We start from the raw sequence: 13438 nt of genomic DNA, 5'->3' as shown, positions 1-13438 counted from the left end.
GAGATCAAATATATATAATTTAGTGACGGTATCGATTCGTATATAAACTCGGTTTATCGTTAAAAAAATAAATATGTTAACCTAAAAGCCCAGCCCATGGCATTGGCCCAAATTTGAACTGTGGCCTACCACCAAAAGCAAATTTGCAATTTAGGGGTAAAAAGTCTTTAACAAGAATCAAATTCTAACTTTTCCCCTTTAATCACCTTCTTAATTCAATTGATTTGCTTTTTATTACGACTAGTAAACGAGCTATAAAATGTGAAGATTGTAAAGGCAGCACAAGTAGAACTTGCAGGACTCATCTCTCTGACCCTGTCTCCCTCTCTCTCTCTCTTAAAATATAACCCCCATTGAGGTGGTTTCCTCCACGCAAAAGAGGAACTCTCAGTGTGTTATACGATAAAGGTACCTGGTATATCTATATACTTTATTCATCCCTTCAAAATCCCCAAATCATTAACCCATTTGGCATTCATTGAAATCTGCAATCTGCTCTTTCTTTTTTTTCACATAATTTCATCGTAATTATTGCCTTAATCTGCTGCTTGCTCGCCTATATTACTTCTAATGTGCCGACAATTGGGAAAAAAGCAAGTCTTGGTTTTGGATGCTTTGCTCTCCTGTTCTTCCTCATACCCATCATTGATTTCTTGAATTCTGAGGGTGTTTCTGTATTGGGTTCTTCTTCTTTTGATCGGAATCGGTTCCCAAACCCCGAATCGGTTTCTGGGTATCTTGGATTTTGCTTTGTTTGTGCTTCTTAATCTGGGTTAATCTTGTGACGGCTTCTAATCCTCTTGGTTGGTTCTCATTTCTTGCTGAACTTATTGGATTTTTGTTCTTATGTGTTTATATCTTTTGCATATCGAAATTTTCGAGGTCAGATTTCGTATTTCGGTTTGTTTTGATTGCTAAGATAGTAGGATTCTGCTACTTTCGATTGTTTCTGATGTGGGTTCTGATCTATTATCACTAAGATGTGTTTTTTTAGGTGTTAAAAACGATGTATTTCCCTTTCTTGGTAGATTTTAGCTTTTCTTGAGCATATTATGGACTGAAATCGGACTGATTCTGTTTCCTTAAATGGTAGATCATCAGTTTGGTGTGTTCTTCGTAAGCTCTTCAGGATTTGTGGTATCAGTAGTTTGATGATTGATGTACATTAATGATTCCTTTGCTTATATCTTTGACTCAACCTTGAAGTCATTGAATGGAATTGCTGAAATTGTAAATTTTCGGGCATTTGCAGTAAAAAATTTACTCGTTCTAGTTCCAATCAGATCTTGTAAAGAAGTTTTAATGCTCCATGTAGATGGTATTATATGATTGGGTTCTTTCTTTTGTGTGCTCAACTTAGAGATGTTAATGTTATGATGGATAAGACTTTAAGCTTTACATATTCATTACCATTTTTACTGTATCCAGGAATTTGTTTCTTGTCTTCAACTGGCTGTTTGAAATTACTTGCTTCTTGCTTCTCTACCGTTGTATTAATATATGGGCTGAGGTGCACATTTCATGGGAGGTGTGGGGGATGAAGAACCAGCCACAAAACGCATGAAATTATCCGCTGGAGAATTGAGAGGACTTTCCAACGGTTCATCTTGTGCAGAGCCTGTAGCTGGCTCTTCAAGAGACTTGATGGCTCGGCCCCTACCATCTGAAGGGGACGAACAGGTTGTTGGTTCAAAAGGAGTTATTAAGAGGGTGGAATTTGTTCGACTAATAGCTAAGGCGCTATATTCTCTTGGCTATAAGAAAAGTGGTGCTCATTTGGAAGAAGAGTCTGGGATACCATTGCATTCTTCTTTCGTAAATCTCTTTATGCAGCAAATTCTGGATGGAAACTGGGATGGAAGTGTTGACACATTGCAAAAAATTGGTCTATCTGATGAAACCATTGTTAAATCAGCCTCCTTTATGATATTGGAGCAGAAGTACTTTGAACTTCTAGATGAAGAAAAAGACATGGATGCATTGAAGACATTGAGGACTGAGATTGTGCCTCTTTGCATCAATGGTAGTAGAGTTCGCGAGCTTTCTTCCTGCATAGTTTCTCCTTCATTTGGTGGGACTCCTGGTAAGAACATTGTGCGGGCCAAGTCTCGATCAAAGTTACTGGAGGACTTGCAGAAACTGCTTCCCCCAACACTTATGATACTTGACAGACGGTTGGAACATTTGGTTGAACAGGCCCTTGTCTTACAACGTGATGCTTGCATTTTTCACAACACCTTGAACGAGGAAATGTCATTGTACACTGATCATTGGTGTGGGAAAGAGCAGATTCCTTCTCAAACGTTACAGGTTGGAACTAGATTTGGTTGAAGCTTTAATATAGTGCTGTGTGCTTATCAAGTTTACTGATTTGGTCATATATAATATGGTGTATGCAAAATTTTGTTCTTCATTTATTTTGATCTCAGTTATCTCATCTTAATCTCTTGAAGTTAAGTAATATTAGTGAATGGGTAAGCTGAGATTATTTAGTAAGTCTTCGTTTATGGACTGTGAGAAGCAACTAGCCATTCTGTTTGATAAGTTAGAGGATTCTTCTCCAGTCTTGTTCTTTTAGTCCTTCCAATTAGTTTGACTTCAAAATAGAAAATGGAGGGGAGTCAGTAAAAAGTATGTGGTATTACCTTAGCATTTCACAAAACTATGAATAAAATTGGTGGACAATACTAGAAGGTGTGTATTTTATTCGGCACATGGGTAAAACTGTAAAGCCTGAGTTTCATTCTCCAACCTTTAAAATTTAACAGAATGCGCAACCCATGGTTTTCTTACAATGTATCAAGTGCTTCTGTAACTGGCACCACTTAATCTATGTTTGATTCCATCTTCATTGATTTTATTTTTGGTTTTGTTAGCCTGCGTTGTTGCTGTCTTCTGGTTCCATGACTTGTTATGTTAATGAAGATTAATCTCTCATTCTCTCTCATCGTACTCTTTTGTTATGCTTTTTTGGTAGATATTTTATTTACCTTGTCTAGAATCTGCATTACCCCACTCTTACATTTATAAATGTTACTGTGAATTTGGCTGTACATGTTAGTCATGTTTATTCCATATCTTTCTAATCACTTCCGATTTTACAGATATTACAGGCACACAATGACGAAGTCTGGTTTCTGCAATTTTCACACGATGGGAAGTACTTAGCTTCATCATCAAGTGATCAATCAGCAATCATATGGGAGGTAACTTTAATATCATATGGAACTCTCTTAATCTTGTGTTGGCGTTCATCTAAAAAGGCTGTCTTATATAGAAATTGATCACTCGTTGCTGCTTCCTTCTTCACATGTAGTTTCTATGCTGGCCTTCCATCTATTTTCACACTGTTGCATGCATCTTTTCTGTTTCATGATGTATTAAATATATACTCAGTCTGTGGTGCCCTAGATTAAATTGTTTGCAAGTGCATGAAACATAAGCGATATAATTGGTTTTCAGTTCTCCATTTATTTCCTTTTTTTTTTTTTTTTCAAACATTGTTTTTCTTTGTGTGTGTATCTGCAGCTTAGATGACACTTTTCCAACTAATGGCTGAGAGATAAGGATTTGTATGTTCAACAATTTCTGTTTATGACCTACATAACCTCATCTTGGGGGGGAGAATCTTTGAGGTTGGAATGTATACATTTGGGATAAGTACATGACGTATGCATTCATAGATATGTTGAGTTGCATAAAGAAGAAAATAACACGGTACACACATTAAATACGGTTAGTTTTCACCATACTTTTGAAAGGACTGTACTTGGCTGAGCTTGGCATGCTCAATTTCTATCTGACCTCAAATCCAGGCTAACGTATGTGTGTTTTATATCGTTGCAATACAAAAAATTAAAAAAAAAATATCAGTTTGGTTGGATAATTCTGCGTGTAATTCTTATTTAACGTTATACCGCTTTCTTTTTGTCTTTTATTTTGATCCTATTATCTCAGAAGTATTATGCCCTAATCTTCTTCTTGTTGGGGTATAGGTTGATGTGAATGGTGGGGTTTCTTTAAAGCATAGACTATCTGGTCACCAGAAACCTGTTTCCTCAGTTTCATGGAGTCCTGATGACCATCAACTCCTCACTTGTGGAGTGGAGGAGGCTGTCCGGCGTTGGGATGTTTCTTCTGGTGAATGTCTCCATGTTTATGAAAAACCTGGTGTTGGTCTGGTGTCCTGTGGATGGTTTCCAGATGGGAAATGTTTATTCTCTGGTGTCAGTGACAAGAGTATCTGCATGTGGGAGTTAGATGGGAAAGAGCTGGAGTGTTGGAAAGGCCAACGAAGTTTAAGAATCTCTGATTTGGAAATAACTAGCGATGGGAAGCAACTTATAAGTAATTGTAGAGAGAATGCTATATTACTCCTTGACAGGGAAGCCAAAGTTGAGACATTTATTGAAGAAGATCAAACTATAACATCTTTTTCTTTATCAAGAGATAATAGGTTCTTGTTGGTTAATCTTCTGAACCAAGAAATCCATCTCTGGAACATAGAAGGTGAAAACAAGCTTGTCGCTAAGTACAAAGGTCACAAACGCACCCGATTTGTTATCAGGTCTTGTTTTGGTGGACTTGAAGAAGCTTTTGTTGCTAGCGGTAGTGAGGATTCACAGGTAAAGAATTTTGTTAAAATCCTAAACCCTCTTTGCTTTTAGTTTTTAAGCAGAAATAGAAGAGTGATGCTGAAGCATTATTTTTGCTTATGATTTCTTTTGAATAATCGTATAATCAATATCAGGTTCATGTCTGGACATATCAGTTAACAGCCATATAAATGTTCATGTTTAAATCTTTTATTAGTTATATGACTTCCATTGTACTTTTTTGTGAGTACAAGATATGATCATTAATGTAGTTCAGTTGATGAGTTTCGTTAATGACAGATGAGACTGGCTTCACGTTTAGTTTTTTCTTTTGTGTGTATTGTTTACATTGAGGGTTGAACCACTTTAGTCGCTCAGTGCCAGGGCATGGAGGCTAAATTAAAAACGCATTTATTTGTTAGTTTAATCCATTCTTTTTTGTTGGATATATGTTCATTCATGCCTGTGTGTATTGCTGGATGATGTGGATCATCTCGGACCTGTGACCGTATGGTGAGGTCAATATGATCAATGGCATTAAGAGGACATCACAGGAGGACGTGTACATAAATGCTTTGAAGATTACTTGTCACTCCCCTTTCAGAGTGCTAATTGATGGTTTCACTTTGCAGGTTTACGTATGGCATAGAGGCTCAGGGGAGCTCATAGAGGTATTGCCGGGTCATTCTGGAGCTGTTAATTGTGTCAGCTGGAATCCAGCAAACCCGCACATGTTCGCCTCTGCCAGTGATGACCGCACAATTCGGATATGGGGCCTGAGCGGGCAAAAGGTGAAGCACAGGGGTGCACACAGCAATGGCATCCATTTAAATTGTAATGGAGGAACATGATAAAAAGACTTGAAAAAGCTAATCTCTGGTTATAAGTTCTTTCTCTGACCATTGCTTTTGTGTAAATGCCTTTTATCATCGTCAAAAAATCAGACATTCATGTCAAACAAGCATGTGGATTGTGCAGCAAGTATTAATAAATTTACTATTTCATTTTATTATCTTGATTTGTTTTCTTTGAATCGATTTTCGAACTTCTGTGCATGAGAAATTTCCTTGGTACGTTCTTCGGTAAACCCTAATTGAATGGGGGCAATCTTGCGATGCAGGCTTCCTCTTTAGTAGATTTACGTTTGTGCGTTATTCATTCCATGCTCTTCATCTGTTAAGGGATTCTATTGCATTCAGAGGAACAGAAATCGCCGTCTGGTTTGTTCAGAATTGTTCTGAATCTCTTGGTATAAGTTTCCATATGGCAATTGGTGTTTAAATTCTATACCATTTATGAAGTTTCATAACGATACAAACGATAGAACGAACATAGGAACTTTGACGCTCGAGGGTAAATGCTCTTAACCACTCAAGTAAGAGGCCCGTAATCTCTTTGACTTACACAAGCAGTAAGAAAATTGCTTAATACCGTGAAACAATTATATATGCTCAACCATTTCCTCAGTTATAGCCAACTTTTAAAACACACAGGAGAAAAGAAGAAGAAAAAAAACTAGAGAGCTCAAAGGCAATTCACAATCTTAAGGTGATTTACATTACACAAACCCTCTCAAATAAATTCTTATGCAACACTGAAAGAACTTGCAGTGCTCTCTACAAACTTCCTTGCTCCTTTGAACCACCTCTTGTCTCCGGCTTGTGCCTTTAGAATGTAGAGTTTGCCGTCTTTCACGGTGGCTGTGATAAGCTGGTGCTTGCCTCCTTCATCTCCGTCGGCTGTCCTTGTCAACACAGATATGTAGTAGTACTGCTTTCCGTCAACCACTCGGCTAGAACTCTCCAATATGTTGGCTGTGGCCACGGCACCCGGATCGAAACCACCCTATACCATGTTCAAATTCGAATTCCATAAGAACTCACACTTTTGCCACCGTTGTGCTTTTCTATTGAGTATTTTTAGGATCACGTAGTTTTATTCATCAAGTGATGTGATAATATTTCATTTGTTCAAATCTGAACCTCGTTTAGTGACATAATATTATTCAGCGAACAAATTTGGAGACTTTAGCATTATTTTTGTATGTGTTGTACAACTAATTACCTCGGATTCAGTCTTGCCAAAGTAGGCTTGTTTGCCTAGCAAGTAGTCCACCTAGAAAAACCCACACCATAACTGAATTGTTAGTAATTGGAAGTACTTGGACGATGTAATTGTAACATATTTTACGTTGTCATCGGAAAATAGAAGAAGCTAGTACACCTTCGAAAGGAATTCCTCGGGGGAGCCATAGTCGGCGATGGATTTCTTGTCGGTTGGGGTGATTGTGACGGCCACATTGCTGTTGCTGTCGAAGTTGTCCTCGTACCTAAGGACTTGACCAGGGTACTCAACCTCTTTGCTACGGTTCCATTTTGCAGGAATGGATAACTTGAATCCCTCTCCAACGTATGGCAAGAAGTCTGTGTTCGACTTTGGCTTTCCGAAGACATTGGCTGCAGTTGCATTCAATCAATAATTATAAGTCACTTTGATCAATGCAGATGAGCACATTATACATAGATTGTGTTATGTTGCTAGACTGTCAGTTTGTACTACGCTTTAAGAAACACTAAACAATTCAGGTGTTCGTATTGAAAAGATTGTTTGACAAGAGAACATTTCGTATATTAATTAACTGCGTAAAGGTTTCATAAGGGCGAGTGAGTGTGTATACCCGATTCACCATAAGCTGCATCAGCAGGGGAAACCTTGGAGCCAAGGGCTGCAGCGCCGATGAGGACTGTGAGAGCCAACCGCCGTGAGACGGTAGCACCGCTCTCTTCTTCCTGGCCGGCTGCCTGCTTCTGGGCCCGGCAGATCACAACCTGGTTGTGCTTGTTGATGTTCACCACTTGGCGCTGTGCCGACGATGAGGACCGGGCAGAAGCGGCGGTGGTGAGTGAATGGTGGTGCAAAAAGCATGCAGTGGAGGCCATTTCGTTCACACTCAACTCTTCTTTGTGATCGTCTCAAGTGTGGTATAGAACGTGAGCTGGAGAAAGTTGGGTTTTTGGATATGTTAACTTTTTTGTGTGATACGTGAAGGGAAATGGTTGGTTAATTTTTGGATATTGGATCAGGGAATTGGATGACTTGGAAGATTAGATGTTGATGTGGGATAAGGTTGTAGGGGTTTTCATTGGTGACACGTGGCATTGTTCTCATTTTGCTTTTGTACATGATTTTGTTTCCAAGTCATGCATTTGCTCTTCGGAGATTTGTTATGTTTTCTGTTGGAGGCCCGTCTGAGGAATGGACCTATTTAGTTATGGGTCTTCTTTGAAGGCCTCAAACTCTCTTCTAAACAACAAACCCGCCTGCCGGCCGAACCACACCGTCGAAGTGGCTGATCGACGTGATCGGTTTGGCCTGGCTGCGGGGCGGTGTTGGCATAAAAAATGGCTCAACCGAAGGAGTTGGCTTCGTTTTCAGTTTTGGCACCTCGAGCTCGGTTACTAGCCAAGTTCAGCCATAATTGAAAACGCTTTTTGATACGTTCAGGATTATTAAACACCATCACTCACCGCCACATTTAATACTTAAACGAACATCCATTTAACTAATTGGGTACCCATTAATCATACGTAGACATTAATTAGTTACACGTTGGTAAGTCATGTTGTATGGCTCGATACAAGTCATTAATATATGGATATAACATAAATGAATAAACTCTGTTAAAAAAAATGGGGACACCCTCTTGATCATTAGATTTGGTTTTAATGAAATTCTATGGCTGAGATTAAATCAGATGCCACATAATCTCAATCACAAGATTTTATTAAAGTCAGATCTAACGGTTAAGAGGATGTTCTCATTTTTTTTGAAAAAGAATGATCTCTTCCCTTAAAGGCTTCCTCTATATATATATATGTAGTTTATTCTCATAGGTTATAATATTAGATGATTCATTGCTAGTATCTTCCATACTTTTGAGATAAAACTCCATCTAAAAGCTAGTATGGTTTATTCGACCTAATTTCGCTCAAGGTAATTGGGGGGTTAATTAAGTTAAAACAATTCAGTGCTGGATCGAACTTAGTAGTGAACCTACACTTGTCCATTGCACACCATACAAAACCATTTTATTTATTTTTCACAATATATTCACGTGAATCTAATTGTCGTTTAGTACGTTCCACATGCATGTTGTGAACATCATTGTCATGGCGTCAATAATCTTTCTGAGAATACAATTTGAGTGAGTGATAATTATAAGTTACTGATATTACTTTTTATTTATAATTGAGAGATTTTGAAATTGAGTTTTAGAAATGATAAATGCGGTGTCAATTTATTTTTCCTTGATGTATATCGTTGTGTCAAAAATAATAATATTAATACTAAAAATTTGATATAAAAAGCTATTTATGGGAGTCGGATAGCCAACCACTAAACCAAAGTGTTAAACCGTCCTGATAAAAGTAATTGTTTTAGTTTTCATACGATATTTTATATTAATTTATATAAAAAGACGGAAAAATTACTTCAACGTGAGTGAAGAAGAATACACTAACCATTACACAATCTAATATTTGCACCAACATAATGATTTAAATAGAAATTTTCTTTCACCAAAAAGAAAAAAGAACGTAGTTTACAGTTGACCAACTGCAAGTCTTCAAGGTCGAAATGCATGAGGCGACCGTTTGACTGCGCTTGCATGCTTAAAATTCCTTTTTCTAATAGAAAAACAAATATTCGAGTCCTGCACGCCAATTATCGTTAGTTTCTGGAGCTCCTTTTCTACTTGTCCTCTCCAACTTCAGTGCTCTGCACTCATATGCCATCATAATTCATAATCTACAAGAAGAACCCATCATCCTTTGCTTGCTCTAATCTTATCTCCGCAGGTAAAACCCATCTTTTACTTTTCCCTCGTTTTGCTTTATTTTATGTTTGGCTGAAATTCTGCAAATTGTTGTATTTTTTTGTTATGAATTTTGATGCTTTGAATTGTAGAAATGGGGATGAGTTTATTGTGATTTCTTTGTTTAGTTTCACTTTTCAAGAAGTGATTTTGTTAGAGGAAGTTGATTTTAGTTGAAATGTGAAATTGAATTTCTGGGTCATTAGAATTTGGGAAGAATTTTGTTATCTTTGGTAAAGTTGTGTGAATTGGAACTTGTTTATATGGTTTGTTGTGATTCCATTTTCCAAAATTACGTCTTGGTATTGGTGGTTTTTCCCCCTAGTATTGTTAAATTGGTCAGCTTGGAGTATCTTTTAGAGAAACTCCTGCTTACAGTATTTCTTTTAGTTTGTGGTTCTTGCCCTTTCTTGGCATGAAGTAACGGTCACAGAGCGAACGGGAACTGGTTTTTTTATTTTGGCATGTTGATATCCTCATAGTAACACAGGACAGATGCTCAATGCACAAACTTTCCTGTACCTATGGTTAATAAATTGGAGATAGGGTGGTTAACAAGCACAAAGTTTCTATCTTCTGCTGAGCAGCAATCGCGTTGGAGCTAGTGGAGTGAAAACTGTTATGCTTGCTTAGTTCCATTGTTTCTGTTTAGGCTGCAATTTCTTTTCTTTCTGTCAATGTGATTTCCCTTATAATCTGCTTGATTTCATTGGAGGGCCATATGTACTCCACTCTATTCTATGCTTTCAGTTGGTAGTTTCCGGTTTGAACTGATAATTCAAGGAAAAGTCATTCTTATGAAATAAATATGGGTCTTGTGGTAAAGAGCATTTTTAATGCAAATTTTGGTTGTGTGATCTTCCAAATTTGCTTTTGCAAGATATTTTTCTGAACTTTTTTTCATTTGGAGGTCTACCATTTTTGGATGTGAGTCTGGATGCTGAGAGAACCTGGTTAGCTTATTAAGTCTGTTCATGTGACAGACCCAACGATCCAGTTGAGAATCTGGTTAGCTTAGAGATTTTTGTGCTGTTTAGATGGGTATATAAAGGTTGAATGATGCATAAGCACAAATCTTTTTTTCTGCTGATCATGTATAAAGAGAACATATCATATGGATAGCAGTTTCCTTTTATATGAGGCTACAAAGTGCAATGTTCTGCATTAGGTGCTTGCCTACCTTTTCCTTTTGTTGTGCCTACATTATTAGTTACATTGCTTTAGCATGACCATTTTTGTGCCTTTATTTGTAAATCATTTAATGGGTGCTTAACCGAGGAGCATCCTGCAAGGCAGATGAAAAACTTGTGTGGTGACTGTTCCATATATACAAAAGTTAGATACAGAGGCAACAGATGTATTGTCAAATGCATATAGCCTGCACTATCTAAGCAGGGATGATTTTTCTAAATTTGTTTTTTTTTTTTTTTTTGCGGGGTCGGGCTGGGGAGGATGGGGATGGGAGGCAGGCCGAGGAAAAATTCATTTCTTTGTTCATGCTTTTAAATAATTCCGACTACATAAAAAAAAAATTCTGTATTGATACAAGTTTTCAGAGTATAGAGTTTCTCTCTTGACTAGAGTTTGTTTTCTTAAAGTGTAGCAGCAATGACTGAGAAAATAACTGCCGAGGATCAAGTGAACAACAATGCGGGCACACTTGCTGATACGAAACTGAAATCTGGCTCTTTATTTGGGGAAGAGACATCAAGCTCGGTCACCACTCAGTTCAATCGGCTGTTTGGACGCCAGAAACCTGTCCACCACATTTTGGGTGGAGGCAAATGTAATATAATTCTGTTTCATAATTCATTACATGCAATGATCATGTTTTATGCAATTAGAAGTTGTTACTTCCACCAAGTCTCCTTATATTTAATTCTTCTCTTTTATGGTCGAATTATGTAGCTGCTGATGTCTTGTTGTGGAGGAACAAAAAGATTTCAGCTAGTGTTTTAACTGCTGCAACTGTTGTCTGGGTGCTCTTTGAATGGCTCAGTTATCATTTCTTGACTCTTGTGGGGTTTGCTTTGGTTGTTGGCATGCTTGTTCAGTTCCTGTGGTCAAATTTTTCAGGCATGATTAGCAGGTCACTTTGCAATGTTGAGTTTTGAGCTTCTTCGTTTTGCTTGATTCCTGTTTTGTGTACCGTAGAGGTGAATATTGTGATCTCAGTATTCTTTCTCCTTGGCAGCAGTTCCCCATCTAAAGTACCTCGACTTGTTCTGCCCGAGGACTTATTCGTCAATATTGCCGTCTCAATTGGTGCTGAAATTAATCAAGGGTTGGCATTTGTTCAAGATGTGGCATATGGAGGAAATGTGAAGCAATTCCTTATGGTATGTTTCAACTATTATTGTTCTTTCTATATTTATTATACGGAAATGATCTAAGTTGTGAATGTTACTGGAAGATTGCATGTCAGCTGTTATATTAGATATGATTAAAGTACATCATATCCACCCTTTACTCGCTATGCATCTCAACCATCTATCGTTGATCTGATGACTGATATGTAAGTCCTCAAATGAGGTTCTCAATTTAAGTTATCGTAGGAATGCCAGCCCATTCTGATATACTTTTACCTAAAGTCTTAGTCTTTAAAGATTGTACTGAACTGTTGGGGTATCCTCTCAGGTTGTAGGAAGCTTGTGGATTGCTGCTGTGATAGGAAGCTGGTTCAATTTTCTGACCATTTTATACATTGGTGAGAGCTCGAACCACTAATGATAACGAGTCTCTCTTGTTGCCACATGATCTGATGCATCACATGTTCTGTTGATGGGATGCTTAAAATTTGGGATAACCGTGAAGATTGTCGGGAGAAAAAGTATTTGATTGTCATCCGAATTTTGCATTTACATGACAAAAACTTCGTTTTCTTTCACCATTTTGCGTTTTGCATCACTCCCTGCATGGAATTGAAAACTAAGTTTTACGGTGCGTAATCTGGTTTTGTGTATATGCAAGAGAACTGATGCTTCGTTCTTTGTTAGGTTTTGTTGCTGCTCACACTTTGCCGGTTCTGTATGAGAGATACGATGATCAGGTTGACAGCTTTGTATACCAGGTCCTCGGGCTGCTTCAACACAATTACCGGAAGCTGGATGCCGGTGTCCTCAGCAAGATACCTAAAGGAAAGCTGAACTGGAAGAAGTATGAATAGATTCATTTAGCAACGTAAATATTACTTCCGCAATAGGTCAGGAGTTAGATTGGATTATCATGTTCCAAAAGAGGGGAATGCAGGGATAAGAAACATTGAATATCACTGTTTGTAGGGACAGAAACCAGTCAGTCGTGTGATTATTACTGAAGCATATGTACTGTTCTTGAGAAGTTCCAAATTCAACTGCCATTTAATCAGTTCTTGTTTTGAGATTGTAATCCATAAAACTCAAAGTACCAGCATTAGACCAAACGAACTCGATCTTAGTCTAGCGGTTAATCCAATTTTGGAAGATGTTTAACCAATTTTGGAAGATATCCGAAAGTTCGAATCTTGAGAAAGGTCAAAGAATGGAAGATTGTAGCAGTTGGTTGAGGCACGTGCAAGGACGGGTCCAAATTCACTCTCAGGGATTAAGGTTTGAGGTTTGAGGTTTTCGTCCAAATTTAGATTACTTCTAGCACAAAATTAGTAGCTGTCACTTAGTACTATGATCTAATAGTATTCTTTTTTATTTATAAATGAGAGGTATTAGGTTCGATCTTTGCAAGTAACCGATCCAAATGGTTTGTTTTGGAATTCATTTTTGGATATTTTACGGTTATGGGTAACCCGTAATGAAAATTCTTCAATTTCGGGTTATGGTTGGGTTATCTGCCTCAAACCCATACCCGCAACAGAACTGTTTTACTTTTTAATAAAAAATATTAATTTATTATATTGAAAAACGAGTTATCAATAATCATGCATTATTAAATATGGAAGTCCATGCTAATAATTAAATACATTATTATCATTAAT

The 13438-nt window shown here is 37.6% G+C and overlaps 3 protein-coding genes across 6 annotated transcripts; 2 read left to right on the top strand and 1 right to left on the bottom strand.

Moving 5' to 3' along the window:
* The first annotated feature begins 252 nt into the window (after positions 1 to 252).
* Positions 253 to 5607, top strand: LOC137739072 (WD repeat-containing protein 26 homolog). 2 transcript variants are annotated; one of them, XM_068478554.1, is made up of 5 exons: positions 253 to 408; positions 1429 to 2310; positions 3105 to 3206; positions 3996 to 4625; positions 5228 to 5607. In XM_068478554.1, exons 2-5 carry the CDS (start codon positions 1522 to 1524, stop codon positions 5444 to 5446), a joined length of 1740 nt encoding a protein of 579 aa, XP_068334655.1. In that variant the 5' UTR covers positions 253 to 408; positions 1429 to 1521; the 3' UTR covers positions 5447 to 5607. The 2 variants fall into 2 exon arrangements, with proteins under 2 accessions (XP_068334655.1, XP_068334656.1); XM_068478555.1 differs by having other exon boundaries at positions 274 to 803.
* Positions 5608 to 5995: 388 nt separating this feature from the next.
* On the bottom strand, positions 5996 to 7596 carry LOC137739074 (oxygen-evolving enhancer protein 2, chloroplastic-like). The gene is made up of 4 exons (XM_068478556.1): positions 7273 to 7596; positions 6819 to 7051; positions 6660 to 6710; positions 5996 to 6440 (listed from the first exon to the last, which is right to left on the bottom strand). The coding sequence occupies exons 1-4, from the start codon at positions 7532 to 7534 to the stop codon at positions 6180 to 6182; spliced, it is 807 nt and encodes a 268-aa protein (XP_068334657.1). The 5' UTR covers positions 7535 to 7596; the 3' UTR covers positions 5996 to 6179.
* A 1666-nt stretch (positions 7597 to 9262) lies between these two features.
* Positions 9263 to 12847, top strand: LOC137739721 (reticulon-like protein B8). 3 transcript variants are annotated; one of them, XM_068479403.1, is made up of 6 exons: positions 9263 to 9451; positions 11072 to 11254; positions 11377 to 11557; positions 11663 to 11807; positions 12106 to 12175; positions 12465 to 12847. In XM_068479403.1, exons 2-6 carry the CDS (start codon positions 11077 to 11079, stop codon positions 12632 to 12634), a joined length of 744 nt encoding a protein of 247 aa, XP_068335504.1. In that variant the 5' UTR covers positions 9263 to 9451; positions 11072 to 11076; the 3' UTR covers positions 12635 to 12847. The 3 variants fall into 3 exon arrangements, with proteins under 3 accessions (XP_068335504.1, XP_068335503.1, XP_068335505.1); XM_068479402.1 differs by having other exon boundaries at positions 9264 to 9451; positions 11067 to 11254; XM_068479404.1 differs by having other exon boundaries at positions 9268 to 9451; positions 11067 to 11254; positions 11666 to 11807.
* Positions 12848 to 13438: the final 591 nt, after the last annotated feature.

This window comes from Pyrus communis, chromosome 7 (assembly GCF_963583255.1).
Source record: "Pyrus communis chromosome 7, drPyrComm1.1, whole genome shotgun sequence".
Taxonomy (NCBI): Eukaryota; Viridiplantae; Streptophyta; class Magnoliopsida; order Rosales; family Rosaceae; genus Pyrus; species Pyrus communis.
Note: the sequence above shows the minus strand (reverse complement) of the source record. Positions and strands in the feature narration are given on the sequence as shown.